This window comes from Phoenix dactylifera, chromosome 2 (assembly GCF_051530095.1).
Source record: "Phoenix dactylifera cultivar Ajwa chromosome 2, Ajwa_hap1_PhDact_Kaust_v1.1, whole genome shotgun sequence".
In the NCBI taxonomy this organism is placed as follows: domain Eukaryota; kingdom Viridiplantae; phylum Streptophyta; class Magnoliopsida; order Arecales; family Arecaceae; genus Phoenix; species Phoenix dactylifera.
The window spans coordinates 19,868,082-19,881,947 of record NC_143191.1 but is presented as its reverse complement, the minus strand read 5'-3'; the positions used below and the strand labels follow the sequence as shown (position 1 = coordinate 19,881,947).

The window sequence follows — 13,866 nt, the reverse complement described above, 5'->3', positions numbered from 1 at the left end:
CGGGATTCCGGGAGGAGAATCAAGAGCGGCGGGGACACGCTGAAATGGAAGATGCCACGGGATGCTGTGGCGTTGATCACAGAAGATGAGGACGTGCGGACGGCTGTGAGTCGGGCGTTGCTGGGATCACGGAAGAGGGGCTGGCCTCTAGGATTTTGATCGCGTAAGGAGATCACGGAAGAGCTGCTGAGTGCTTCCTATTTCCTTCTTCCGGTGATTTGGGAGGCGGATCCGGACGATGGCTTGCCAACGGAGGGAGCCGGTAATCCAGCTGCTGGGATGCGGATGGGCTGGCACTATGACGTGGCTTGAGGCGTTGGGATTGAAGGCTGAAGATGATGGTGATCCGATGGACGGCGCGGATGCTGGGACATCGCTACGTGTTGAAGATGTGATGCTGATGAACCGTGGGATGGCTAGCACAATGTGGGAAATCGCTCGGGGGCAAATGTGCTTGACCAGGTCATAGTAGGATTGGGCCCGTGCGGTTTGGGCTGTTGCTGGCTGGCACACTGGGATGAGCTGAGCTCAAACCCAATGTTATTGGGTCTCTTGGATTACTTGCACTCAAATACAAATACAACGTTAATTAGTTAATTTTATCATTAATGATTAACTATAATACTAATTAAGATGGTATGACGATTGCACTTTTGTGCTCTCATCACACCCCCCAACCAGCTTATTGCTAGTCTCTAGCAATTTAGTGCGAAAATGAGAAAATAAGATTGCAAAAGTTTTATTATTATTATTATTATTATTTAGTATTAATTATTATTATATATATGAACTAAAATAAATACTCACTTTCGTAGAGCACCACGATTGCACTTAGCACGTGCGACAAGCCGTTAAACCCCTAGGTTACCCTAGTAGACGAGTGTTATCTCGTGAGGGTTTGCAGTGAAGTTACCCACAAACTTCAATCCCTTTTTTTTTTTTGAAATGAAAGTCTAATTTCAAGTATATAACTGATAAGAATTTCAAAAGCACACAAGGTTTTAATTACTAAGTAGCCCAAATTCTAGGTTAGTATGCAATTTAAGTTAAAGTCATTAAGTTTTCTGTTAGGAAGTTGTCAGACTTATTTATACTTGAGTGCTCAGTGAAGTCTGGACCATGCACAAGCTAAGGTTTTGGATCTCCAAAATATCGCTAATGCTAGTAGTTTCCAAGAATTGGTCGGACAAGACCTAATTGCTGATTCAAAATCATCTTATCTGGAGAATTTCGAGAGTTGTGGATGTTTACTTTAATACCTCATGGGCTTTATCTGTAATATTCCAGTTTATTCGAATTTTTGCAACGATGGCTTTCACACTATTGTCTTTCTTAAGGTCAATATACAGAATTTATTTATTTATTTTTTTTAAAAAACATGATAATGTATATATTGTGCACTTTTACTCCTGTGATGATTCCTCCATGTAGCGAGCAATTAGTCGACAATTCTCACACCAGTTGGTTTGAGGTGTCGGGCATCAAGAGTCTCCTACGGACCTATACTCGGGTTCCTCATCACAAGCCCGCTGACTTTTGATAATAGGTAGCCCTTTTCGATGTACCTGACTAAATCCACCATTTTTTTTTTGGATCAGAAAAAGATGGTTCATCAGGATTCGAGGTTGCTCCCATATTTTCAACACAATGTCGAACCTATACCTTAGAAAATGCAGGCCAGATGTGTTGTGAAATTCAAAGCACTAATTAGCTTACACCTCACTAAAAGGAACTTAATAAAAAGAACTCACTTTGCACTACTTTCGACTAGTCATTGGGCTCTTAGATTTTATATACCTTGTGTGTTGTAATTTTTTTTTCTAATTTCAAAAATTTTAACTAAAAACTTTTTTTTAAAAAAAATTCCAAATGCTTAAAAATACCTCCAAACCTAAATCTAACATTGTCCTCAATGTTAAAGACAATTTAAAGCAGTAAAAGGACCGAGAAGAAGTTACCTGATATGGGTGGGTAAATTGAAAATTGGGGCAAAATCCCCCAAACCTGCATGTTAGTAATTTATTGATTTTTTTTAATTAATTAATTAATTTATTTATAATATTTACATGTTGGGTTGCCTTCCAAGAGCGCTAAGTTTTATGTCTTTAGCCAGACAATTCTAATTCATTCATATAGACAGGGTCGGTCAGAAGTGTTTTTTCAACTTCTGGACTCAGATACTCAAGGTATGGTTTTAAACGATGTCCATTGACTTGAAAGGACCTACCATCCTTGGTATTGCATATTACTACTGCATCATGCGGATGCACTTTCTCTACTATGATGGGCCAGTCCAGCGAGATTTAAGTTTTTCAGGGAATAGATGTAATCGAGAATCATATAGAAGGACTTTTTGTCCTTGGTGAAATTCCTTACGAATGATCATTTTATCATGCATGATTTTCATGCGATCTTTGTACTTCTTGGTACACTCGTAAGCATCGTTTCTAATTTCTTCAAGCTCATCGAGTTGAAGCTTCCTATGTTCTCCCGTTTTGTCAAGATTGAAATTTAAATTTTTAATCGCCCAATAGGCCTTGCGTTCTAACTCGACAGGTAAATGGCAGGCCTTGCCATAGACAGTTCTATATGGAGACATTCCAATTGGTGTTTTGTAAGCCGTCCGATATGCCCACAGTGCATCTGTTAGCCTAAGAGACCAATCCTTCCGAGATGTATGAACAGTTTTTTCAAAGATGGTCTTGATCTCCCGATTGGAAATTTCGACTTGTCCACTTGTTTGTGAATGATATAGTGTACTGACCTTGTGATTAATGTTGTACTTTCTCATAAGGGCTTTAAAGATTTTATTACAAAAATGTTTTCCCCCATCACTAATGATAGCACGAGGGGTGCCAAAACGAGCAAAGATAGATTCTTTAAGAAACTTGATCACTACTTTGTGATCATTGGTCTTACACGCGATTGCCTCAATCCATTTTGATACATAGTCAACTGCCACAAGAATGTACTGATGCCCAAACGACATAGGAAAAGGACCCATAAAATCAATACCCCAAACATCGAAGATTTCTATAATTAAGATAGGGTTCAGGGGCATCTCATTCTTTCTCGAAAGTTTTTCTAATCGTTGACATCGATCGTAAGATTTACAATAGTCATGCGCATCTCGAAAAAGTGTGGGCCAATAAAATCCGCACTGCAAAACTTTTGCAGCAGTTTTCTTCCCACTAAAATGACCACCACAAGCATAGTCATGACAAAAGCAAAGGACATTCCTTTGATCGTGTTTAGGGATGCATCGTCTGATGATTTGATCGGGACAGTATTTGAACAAGTATGGTTCATCCCAAAAATACTATTTTACACGAGCTAGAAAGCAGAATTTCTCTTGTTTGGTCCATGAACTGGGTATTCGTTCAGTAACTAGATAGTTGACTACATCAGCATACCATGGAACATTGATATGGGAAATCATCATTAATTGTTCATTAGGGAAGGTCTCGGACACAGGCATGGATTCTCCAGATGATTCAACAATTAATCTGGACAAGTGGTCAGCTACAATATTTTCAGATCCCTTTTTATCTCGTATTTCAAGATCAAATTCTTGAAGCAATAGGATCCAACGAATGAGTCTTGCCTTGGCATCCTTCTTTGTGAGAAGGTACTTAAGGGCGGCATGATCAGAATAAATAAGGACCTTGGATCCTATTAGATAGGGACGAAATTTGTCAAGAGCAAAGACAACAGCCAACAACTCTTTTTCAGTGGTAGAATAGTTGAGTTGGGCATCATTCAGAGTTTTGCTCGCATAATGAATCACATGGGGAAGCTTCCCCATTGGCTGACCTAGGACGGCACCTATTGCATAATCAGATGCATCACATATGATTTCAAATGGCAGATTCCAATCTGGGGACCTTATGATGGGTGCTGAGGTTAGTTCAGACTTTAGTCTTTCGAAAGCAGTTATACAAATTGGCGAAAAATTAAAAGTAGCATCTTTCGCCAACAGATCGCATAAGGGTTTCAACAATTTACTGAAATCCTTGATAAAGCGGCGGTAAAAACCCACATGCCTTAAAAAGGATTCGACTTTCCTAACAGTTTTGGGAGGTGGTAACTTGGCAATTAATTCTGCTTTGGCTTTATCCATCTCGATTCCCCTTTGTGACACAATGTGTCCCAAAATAATACCTGATTGGACCATAAAATGATATTTTTTCTAGTTAAGAACTAAATTTTTCTCTTTACATCGTTCTACAACAAGGGTCAAGTGATGGAGACATTCATTAAAATTAGATCCGAATACAAAAAAGTCATCCATAAAAACTTCTAAAAATTTTTCCACCATGTCGGAGAAAATGCTCATCATACACCGCTGGAATGTAGCCGGTGCATTGCATAACCCAAAAGGCATGCGACGATAGGCAAAAGTGCCATAAGGACAGGTGAATGTGGTTTTCTCTTGATCCTCACGTGCAATTGGAACTTGGTTATATCCAGAATAACCATCAAGAAAACAGTAATGAGAGTGGCCAGCTAGACGTTCTAACATTTGGTCAATGAAGGGTAGTGGGAAGTGGTCTTTTCTAGTCATGACGTTCAGTTTTCTGTAGTCGATGCATACTCGCCATCCAGTTTGGATTCGAGTTGGGACTAATTCATTGTGGTCATTCTTAATCACAGTGATTCCAGATTTCTTTGGTACGACTTGAATTGGGCTCACCCATTGGCTGTCAGAAATAGGATATATAATCCCTGCATCTAAGAGTTTAATGATTTCAGCTCGAACCACATCCTTCATGACTGGGTTAAGTCGTCTTTGTGGTTCTTTAGAGGTTTTTGCATCCTCTTATAGATGAATTTTAGGTTGGACCACAGAAGGACTAATTCCCTTAATATCAGCTATAGACCAGCTGATTGCTTCTTGATTTTTCTGAAGGATATTTAACAACTTCTCTTCCTGTTCTTTAGTTAAATTTGATGCAATAATCACAGGTAAGATGTTGTTGTCCCCGAGAAATGCATATTTTAAGTTTTCAGGCAGATCTTTAAGTTCAAGCTGGGGAGGTTTGACACTTGAAGGTACTAGCTGGGATTCAGGTATAGGTAATGATTCAAATTTAGTAGCCCATCTGCTAGTATCCATTACAGGAATGGAATCTAACAATGCATTAACCTCCTGATTCGACTTTTCCTCCTCACAATCTTGACTGAATTGGGCCAAACATCTTTCTAGTGGATTAGAATAACTTGATTCCTCGAAGGATTTGCTGCTTATATTCTCAATCATGTGAATTTCTTCTAAATCATCCATCTCAGATGGTTGATTATTACTGTGAAAGACATTGAGTTGGACGGTCAAGTTTCCAAATGCTAAGGTCATTATTCCATTTCGGCAACTGATCACAGCATTTGAAGTGGCCAAAAATGGTCTGCCAAGGATTACCGAGATGTGACTACCTAGATTTTTCACTGGTTCAGTTTCGAGAACTACAAAATCCACAGGATAGTAAAACTCATTTACCTTTACAATTACATCCTCTACAATTCCCTTAGGATACTTCACAGTCCTATATGTTAACGAAAGAGTGATGTTTGTGGGTTTTAATTTTCCCAAACCCAACTCTGTGTAAACAGAATAGGATAACAGGTTCACGCTAGCTCCTAAATCTAGGAGAGCTCTCCGAATGATGGTTTCTCCTATTTTAATTTTAATAGTGGGGCAACCAGGGTCCTTGTATTTTGGGGCAATCTGTTGTTGAATAAGAGATGAGGCTTGTGCCGCCATCACAGCTTGTCTAGGAATACTGGTTTTTTTTTTCACCGATCACAGCTTGCCTAGGAATACTGGTTTTCTTTTTCACCGTGGTTAGGTCTTTTAAGAATTTGGTATAGGAGGGGATCTGTCTAATGGCATCTAGGAAGGGTAAATTTATTTGGACATTTTTAAAGACTTCCATGATTTTATCGTACTGAGATTTTTTTCTTTGAGTCTTGTAGTCTACTAGGAAAGGGAGCCTTGGGTGTGTATGTCTCTATTGGTTTCTCCTCTATTCCTTGTGTTCCCTGTTCTTGTGCCTTTTTCTGAGTGGGGTTCGGTTCATGCTTTTCTTCTTTTTCTTGTACAGGAAGTTGAACTTTGTTGTCCACTTTCTTGCCAGACCGTAAAGTGGTAATTGCCTGTACTTCATGGGTAAGGTTTCCATTAGAATCAATCTGAAACTGGCCTCTTGGCTCTTGATTCTGTTGCCTACTAGGGTTAGGCACTGGCTGACTAGGTAGTTCACCTTTCTTCCTATCCTCTAGAGAGTTTGCTATTTGGCTTAGACTAACTTCAAGTTTTGCAATTGCTTGCGCATGGAATTGGTTAGTCTGGGTTTGAGCCATGTTGGTCTGTTGTTGCTGTTGGATAAAATCTTGTTGTTGTTTCATCATGTTAGCCATCATGGTTTCTAATGGTGAAGATTATTGTGGGATAGGGGTATTGTAAGGAGGTACAGATGGAACTAAAGGTTGGTTCATTTGTGATGGATCTATTCGGGAGAAGTTTCTATGAAAACCTGGTGGACCACCTTGATGCTGAATAGGTTCATTTTGCTTGTATGAGAAATTTGGGTGGAACCTATTATCAGGATGGTAGACTGGGCTGAATGAATTGGGAGTGGGCTTCTTGAAGGCACTATATAAGTTTAGAGCATTTGCCTGCTCAGCCTTAATGTTGAGTAAACTAAGACAACATTCCACTAAATGCTCAGAACTGTTACACAAGATATATAAGTCATGTGATTCGTATTCCACTTTCATGATGGGATTTAACTCTTTATATGAATCGAGCTAGTGAAAACAGTGAAAGCATCAAACTTTTTACTTAAGTTGTTCATTTCAGTCACCAGATTGGACATGACATTAAAATAACACTGCTCTTAATTAAAGTAAAACAAAAAAAATAAAAAGAAAAAGAAGAACAACAACGTGCTTTGTTTGAAAACAGAGCACAAACTCAAAACTCTCTCTTTTTTTTCTTTGGAACAGAGCTTCCCTTCCTCTGTTTCTTTGGCCCACAACCGAGCGCTCCCCTCCTCCCTCTCTGTTTCTCCCCCCCCTTCTTATAGCCCTTGGAGAGCGGTGAATATGGAAGGCGATCTGGGCATTTTCACCGCGTGTAGAACGCGGTTGCTGGGCAGATCGCTCATCTGGAGGACTTTCTTCTTTGGACCACGGATGCGGGATCGCCGGACGCCTGATGCGGAAGGCGCGGATGGCTGTGAGGCGCGGTGAGGACGCGCTAGCAGCAACTGCGAGGCGCTGGGATCACGGACGGACGCGGGATTCCGGGAGGAGAATCAAGAGCGGTGGGGACGCGCTGAAATGGAAGATGCCACGGGATGCTGTGGCGTTGATCACGGAAGATGAGGACGTGCGGACGACTGTGAGTCGGGCGTTGCTGGGATCACGGAAGAGGGGCTGGCCGCTGGGATTTTGATCGCGTAAGGAGATCACGGAAGAGCTGCTGGGTGCTTCCTATTTCCTTCTTCCGGTGATTTGGAAGGCGGATCCGGACGATGGCTTGCCAACAGAGGGAGCCGGTAATCCAGCTGCTGGGATGCGGATGGGCTGGCACTATGACGTGGCTTGAGGCGTTGGGGTTGAAGGCTGAAGATGATGGTGATCCGATGGACGGCGCGGATGCTGGGACATCGCTACGTGTTGAAGATGTGATGCTGATGATGAACCGTGGGATGGTTAGCACAATGTGGGAAATCGCTCGGGGGCAAATGTGCTTGACTAGGTCATGGTAGGATTGGGCCCGCGCGGTTTGGGCTGTTGCTGGCTGGCACACTGCGATGAGCTGAGCTCAAACCTAATGTTATTGGGTCTCTCGGATTACTTGCACTCAAACACAAATACAACGTTAATTAGTTAATTTTATCATTAATGATTAACTATAATACTAATTAAGATGGTATGACGATTGCACTTTTGTGCTCTCATCACTTTGTATCAGAACGTGATAAAATTATCTACTTCTAATGGACTCATTTCGGCTACATCTGAGTTATGTTCTGGATTCAGATCTTCACTTTATCAGCTTGTTTATCATTTAACACATGCAAATACATAAGTCTAATATTAAACATGTTAATTTTATACAATATATGGTCAGCAACTTGCCCATCAAGGAGGTCCATATACAAATCTGGGGGATTGCTTTAGAAGAGATAAAAGATAAATGGGATCTCATCATCTGAATTTGACTTCTTGAACCAAAGGTTCAATAACTTGAACTATTTGGAGTAAAATCTTTAAAGTTCATTATGCTGATTTCTGTGAATTGAACTCATTTTTCTAGATATCTAATTGGTCCATTCTTTGTAGGTGATCATATGGTTTTTTTCGTCTTGAATATTGTTGGATTTGTGGGGCTCTTACTGACCTTCAAACCCTTCTTAACTCAACCAAGTAGAAAGAGTACTACCTAGAGGTCTGAATGCCAGGTTGAAGAAGTGATGTATGCATGGGCTACACAACTGAAACAGAGTTGATACACATTTTTAACATTTTTTTTTTTCTTTCATATGATTTTGATGTTATAGAAGTTGAGGTGCAATTATGAGCAAATATAATGGTAAAATGTGATATTTTGGTAATTGTTCATCTTATCCATATATATAATTCAGGAGATTGATTACTCATCAAATGAGTCTGCACTGAAATCTAGGTAACCACAATTCTCTGAGCGTATTTCTTGTCAATGTAAATGGATTCATCTTCCCTTTTTTAGTGCAGAATTGCACTCGGAGAAAATCTTTCCAACAGATGTCATGATAGACCGTATAAACCTCCCAGATTTATGTTGCCTTGTCCCTCTGCCTGTAAAGAAGTCTGGTCTTATTAGTTAAAAAGAAAAAAACAAAAAAGTGTCAGTCCATAGGTGACGCTATACCTCAACCATTTTAATGTTCTGCAAAAGTTTGCCAGTTTTGAGGTATGATGATCCCTATTTGATATGCACTGCCTTGCAAACCCACACGATGCAAGGGAAAGTAAGAGGTTTGGGAATATTTTCACACTAGATCTTATGCAATGCATGCGAAATGTAGAACCCTTTTTTGTGATTAAAGATTATTTGGCATTACTATTTCTTTTAAGCAGAGAGACTAGGGAGATGTTAACGTAAGATGATGCGTTTTCCCCTTTTTTTCTTAGTTCTCAAAGTTTAGGTTTTAGAGTGCTAGATGGACAATTGTGGGATTTCTTTATCTGGATATGAATGGAGTTGCTGGTTAAGAGATTGATTGTTTAGTATCTTTCTTGTTCGGACTTTTATGAGGAAATTCTTGTTTGGACTCTGTTTACCGGATGTTTAAGGTTCTTCTTTCTAATGGCAGACCAACTGATAGATGAGGAGTATCTTCAGTGTTTACTTTCTACCGTGAGGTTATTATAAAAGGATGTATCATATATTTCCAAGGTTGTGAAGGTCCCAAGTTTTCTTCCCACCCATCAGTTTTGGCCTCCATTCCTGAGGGGAAGCAAAGATAAACAAGAAGTTACAAGGGCAGATTGTATATATTACTAACTGAAAATCAATTATAAATCAGATTAATGAATCGTAGGATAGATTCAAAGATTCATGAAAGCGCAGTCTGTTGCAACTTGGTGCTTAGAGGGGACACTACACAAAGATACGCAACAGGTAATGCGAATAAAGGAAACTAAATTTATGCGTAGATCAGAATTTACATATAGGTCTTACACGAGGGAAAGTGAATAAAGAGATTGATGAATGAGAGACCTAAGAATTATAATAGCTCAAATAGTATTGAATTGAAAGTTGCTTGAGGTTCATTGTAGTGCACTCATTCCAGTCACGTCTAAAATTGAACTGTACTTACATCTATCAGAAAAATATCCCCAAAAAGTTAATGATTATTTTTGAGAAAAAATAATCTAAAATATAGATACACAATAATACCTAGTCATCTAATAGACATCTTAAAACATGTAAAGGGGATGCTGTAGGATTGGTTCCCCTAGATCACCGTGGTCTACATTTATTCAACCCTACCTATTGAAGAAGTAGGTCAAGTTAGGGTTTGAGTATTGAAAAATATGGTATTTGTTTCCCCACCATTTTTTATTTTTCGCAATGTCCACATATATTGTTATGGCCCCAACCCAAGATCCGAGCTAGGCATCGCGGCACTTGCTGCATACTCATAGAGAATCTTCCTCGTAAGCATTTAAGGTATCTTATTGTAATATCATAAACAAATAGTGGAATAAATAAATAAAATTAAATTTTAATATTTTAGAAAACCAATAATATTTAAAAAGTCTTACATTAAACTTTAGTCAAATCTTGAGCTAAACTAAAGATGTCAAAGTTGGCCTCTAGCCACTCTCCGATCATAACCCCGTGTCATCTTAGTTCTCAAAATCTGAAAAAAAAGAAAGGATAATGAGCTTGACAGCCCAGTAAGTACTGAATATCCTAACTAGATAATTTATTTAATAGCACAAGATACAATAATAAAATACAAATTACCACGAATCAATGTAAAGATATAACCAATTTTTTTTCAATATACAAATACATTAAAATCCATATCTTTTAAATATTCATCTATGTATCGTAAATCCAATTCGAAATAAATAACATTTAACTCAGTAGCTTTTAACTATAGCCATACTTATTCTCATGGCTAGGCAAAAATAGAATCGCACTTATACCTTGTGGAGTGGGTCGTAATACAATATTTATATCCTGTGGTAGGGCCAAAAGCAACATCAATGACCTTAATAATAGTCAAATGGTCAATGCATAATCCTCAATTGGAAGTGTCTAGTACATAATTAGGTTAAAAGTTCAAATCTGATCCATATCAAGGCTTTTTTACAAAATAATATATATCATAATCCAATCAAAATATCCATATACGATATAAGATTAATAATAATATAACAATAGTCCGAAAAAAATTACTATGAATTACATATCTATTTTTCATTTGAAACATCATCTCATTAAATTTCTAAATTACATATGAATTGATTAACAATTTATTTGATAAATAAAAAATCTAGAAAAGTATATCATTACTTACCTAGTTAGCGAAACTAAACTATAGATTTAAATAATTTTGACAATCTCTCTTAGAACCTAAGACTCTAGCGAGTGTTTAACTAAAATTTCTAGTTAAGCAAAGATCGTTAGAAATCAAGAGGAGAAGGGGCAAGGAGCCGACAGTTGTCTAGCAGCGGTGATCAGCAAAACCTATTAGCAATGAGGTAAAAGGAGATATAGGAGTCTTAAAAAAGTCAATAAAAGCTAGGTTTTCTAGCTTTCGTAGGAAATCGAAATGAAGGAATTTGTCTCCTACTCTAAGTCGAACAAGCTCTATCTTTTTTTCATTCATCTCATACTGCAACTCTTACACATGAACCATTCAAGTGGATTAGGCGCTGCTTTTTATTAGTTAGGCTGGGTGTTACATATATGAACTCAACAACCATTCAAATAGGAGAAAAACAAATGAGAATTTGTATATTAATAGGTTTAGAACGTTATCAAACTTAAAAATTTTCAAATTCAGAACTTATGGGGTAATGAGAGAGAGATTACAGTTTGTTTCTATGTATTTGTGTGCGTGTGAGAGAGAGATTAACATAGTTTCCTATAAAGAGAGAGACACGAGTTTCTATGTATGCGTGTGATAGAAAGAGGTATAAGGGCTTTAAGGTAACAGGGTGCGGGGCTTTGGATTAGACAGCTGTGAGTTCTTTTTGGAGTTGCCTGAATGGAGAGGCTTTCGTGCAAAATGGAGGGAGAGGGTTTGATCCTACCTATCTTCTGGCAAGATTGCTTGCTGTTCGAAACCAAATGGAGGCTGGATTTAGTGCAAGAGGAGCTGAGGTAGGGGGACCCACTCCCCTTGTCTCTTCTTTCTGGTGATTGATGTTCTAAGCAAATACTTCAGAAGAGCTATGGAATCTAATTTTCTGAGGAGCGGGCAATCTAAGAGATTATCAAGAATCTCTAAATTTGCACCGTGGCCTTGTTTTTTTTGTGAGGATGGAAAGACTAATCTGAGGGCTCTTAAGTTTAATGTAATTGGGTTTAAATTGGTGTCAAGCCTTACGATAAATCTTGGGAAATCTATTTTGGTCCACCTGTATGATGACATTGAAAAAGCCCCCACGGGTGGCCGGCGTGAGCACGGCCAAGGCGACGCGTTCGTCGTCAATGGTGGGCCTGCGGCTATTGCCGGCGGCGGAGGAGATGGGGCTCAAATGAAGGAAGGCGGATGGCACGGGAACGGGGAAGGCCGACACTGTTGAGAGCCGTGGAGGAAAACCGGGAGTATGGCACCCGCTTAAGAAGGATGGGGGGGCGTTTGGCACGGTTCAAGGGTCGGCTGGCACGGGAGGGCCTGTGGTGGACGCTACAGTGGAAGGGGAGAAGTTATTGCTGCCATGCTCCCAGCACAAGCAGATCCTAAAGCAGATCGGGAGGAGGGCCGATACGGTAGTATGAAGATACTTATGTGGAATCGCCGTGGGGCCGGCAAACCACCTATCGCCTCGGCTTTTCGGAGATTGGTAGAGCTTCATGATCTGGAGGTCTGCATTTTATTTGAGACTCGGTTGTTCGAATGGAGTTTGATTCAGGCCAGGAGATGTCCCCCGAGGAGGTGGGTTTCTTATGCAGTGGAATCAAAGGGTTGTCTGGTGGTATTTTGGTGGCGTAGAGGAGAGAAGCTTACAATCTAGATGTGCTCAATGTTTGCAATTAGCAGGTAGTTATGGTGATCTAAGAGGGCACTGGGGTGCCATGGGTGTTCGCGGCGATATATGCTAGCACGGAGTTCAAGAAAAGGAGGGTGATGTGGAATGAAGTAATGAAGCTGGCTCAGCATGGGCAACTGCTGATGGTGGCCGATGACTTTAATGTTATAGATGGGCCGCAGGAGATGGGAGGAAAGCCTTTCACCAATAAGAGGGAGCTGAAGGAGTTCCAAAACTTTATTGCTGGGAACGGGCTGATTTACCTTGGTTTTGTAGGCATAGTGCAACAACTGATAGGGCCAGGCCAGAGTATGGGAGAGACTTGACAGAGTGTTTGCTACAACAGGTTGGATCCAGAGTTTCTCGAATTACCAGGTGATCCACCTCCCCCAGATTGCTTCAGGCCACTGCCCGATACTGGTGTGCACCTCAATCTAGATCCCTTTTCATTGTTCTTTTTATTTCGAAAAGTTCTGGTTATCATATCCCAGATCATGGGAGGTGGTTCAGGAGGCATGGACGGTGCCAGTGCTGGGGGACGCGATGTACAAGGTGTCCCAAAAGTTGGAATTAACCAAGCGGTGGCTACAACGGTTGAATAGGGAGGAGGTGGGGATATATTTGACAGGGTGAAGGAGGCGAAGGCGGCCATAGCAGAACTACAAGCCCATGAGGAGTAGAGGGGGGGTTTGTTTGGGGCGGAGTTAGGGGAGCTTATACAGGATACTTATACAGGATCAAGGAACTCAAATAATAACCTTCCGGCTAGCCATTTTGGGTGAGGTCCTGGGTTGTTACAAATGGTATCAGAGCGGACCCGGCCCATAACTTATGTGGACTAGGGAACACTGCAGCACGGATCCATTAGAGTTGACCACGGACAGATCGTGGTGTTTGTGATTAAATTTGAATGGATTTGAACCCTTAGCCTGACGAGGACGTCAAGGCTTGAATGGGGGGAGCATGTGAGGACCCGTGCGGGCGTGTGTTTAGTCCCACATCGGTTATTTGCTGGGTAGATCTTGGGTACTTATACAGGATCAAGGAACCCAAACAATACCTTCCAGCTAGCCATTTTGGGTGAGGTCCTGGGTTGTTACAATATCT

The 13,866-nt window shown here is 40.2% G+C and overlaps 1 protein-coding gene across 27 annotated transcripts in view; it reads left to right on the top strand.

The window, feature by feature from the left end:
- Positions 1-13,866, top strand: part of LOC103695484 (putative peptide/nitrate transporter At3g43790) — a 66,092-nt gene that overhangs the window by 38,222 nt on the left and 14,004 nt on the right. For 14 of the 27 annotated variants that reach the window (XR_005509712.3, XR_015975175.2, XR_015975174.2 and 11 more), the window contains one exon: positions 8,347-8,668. The exons of 12 other annotated variants lie outside the window; for them this stretch is intronic. Coding sequence is in view for 12 of the 15 variants with exons in the window: in XM_088715555.2 (XP_088571681.1) it covers positions 8,347-8,450 (104 nt within the window). In the remaining 3 variants the exon portion in view is untranslated. Of the gene's footprint in view, positions 1-8,134; positions 8,669-13,866 lie in introns of those variants that run through there. One more of the 27 variants, XM_088715543.2, reaches the window with a different exon arrangement.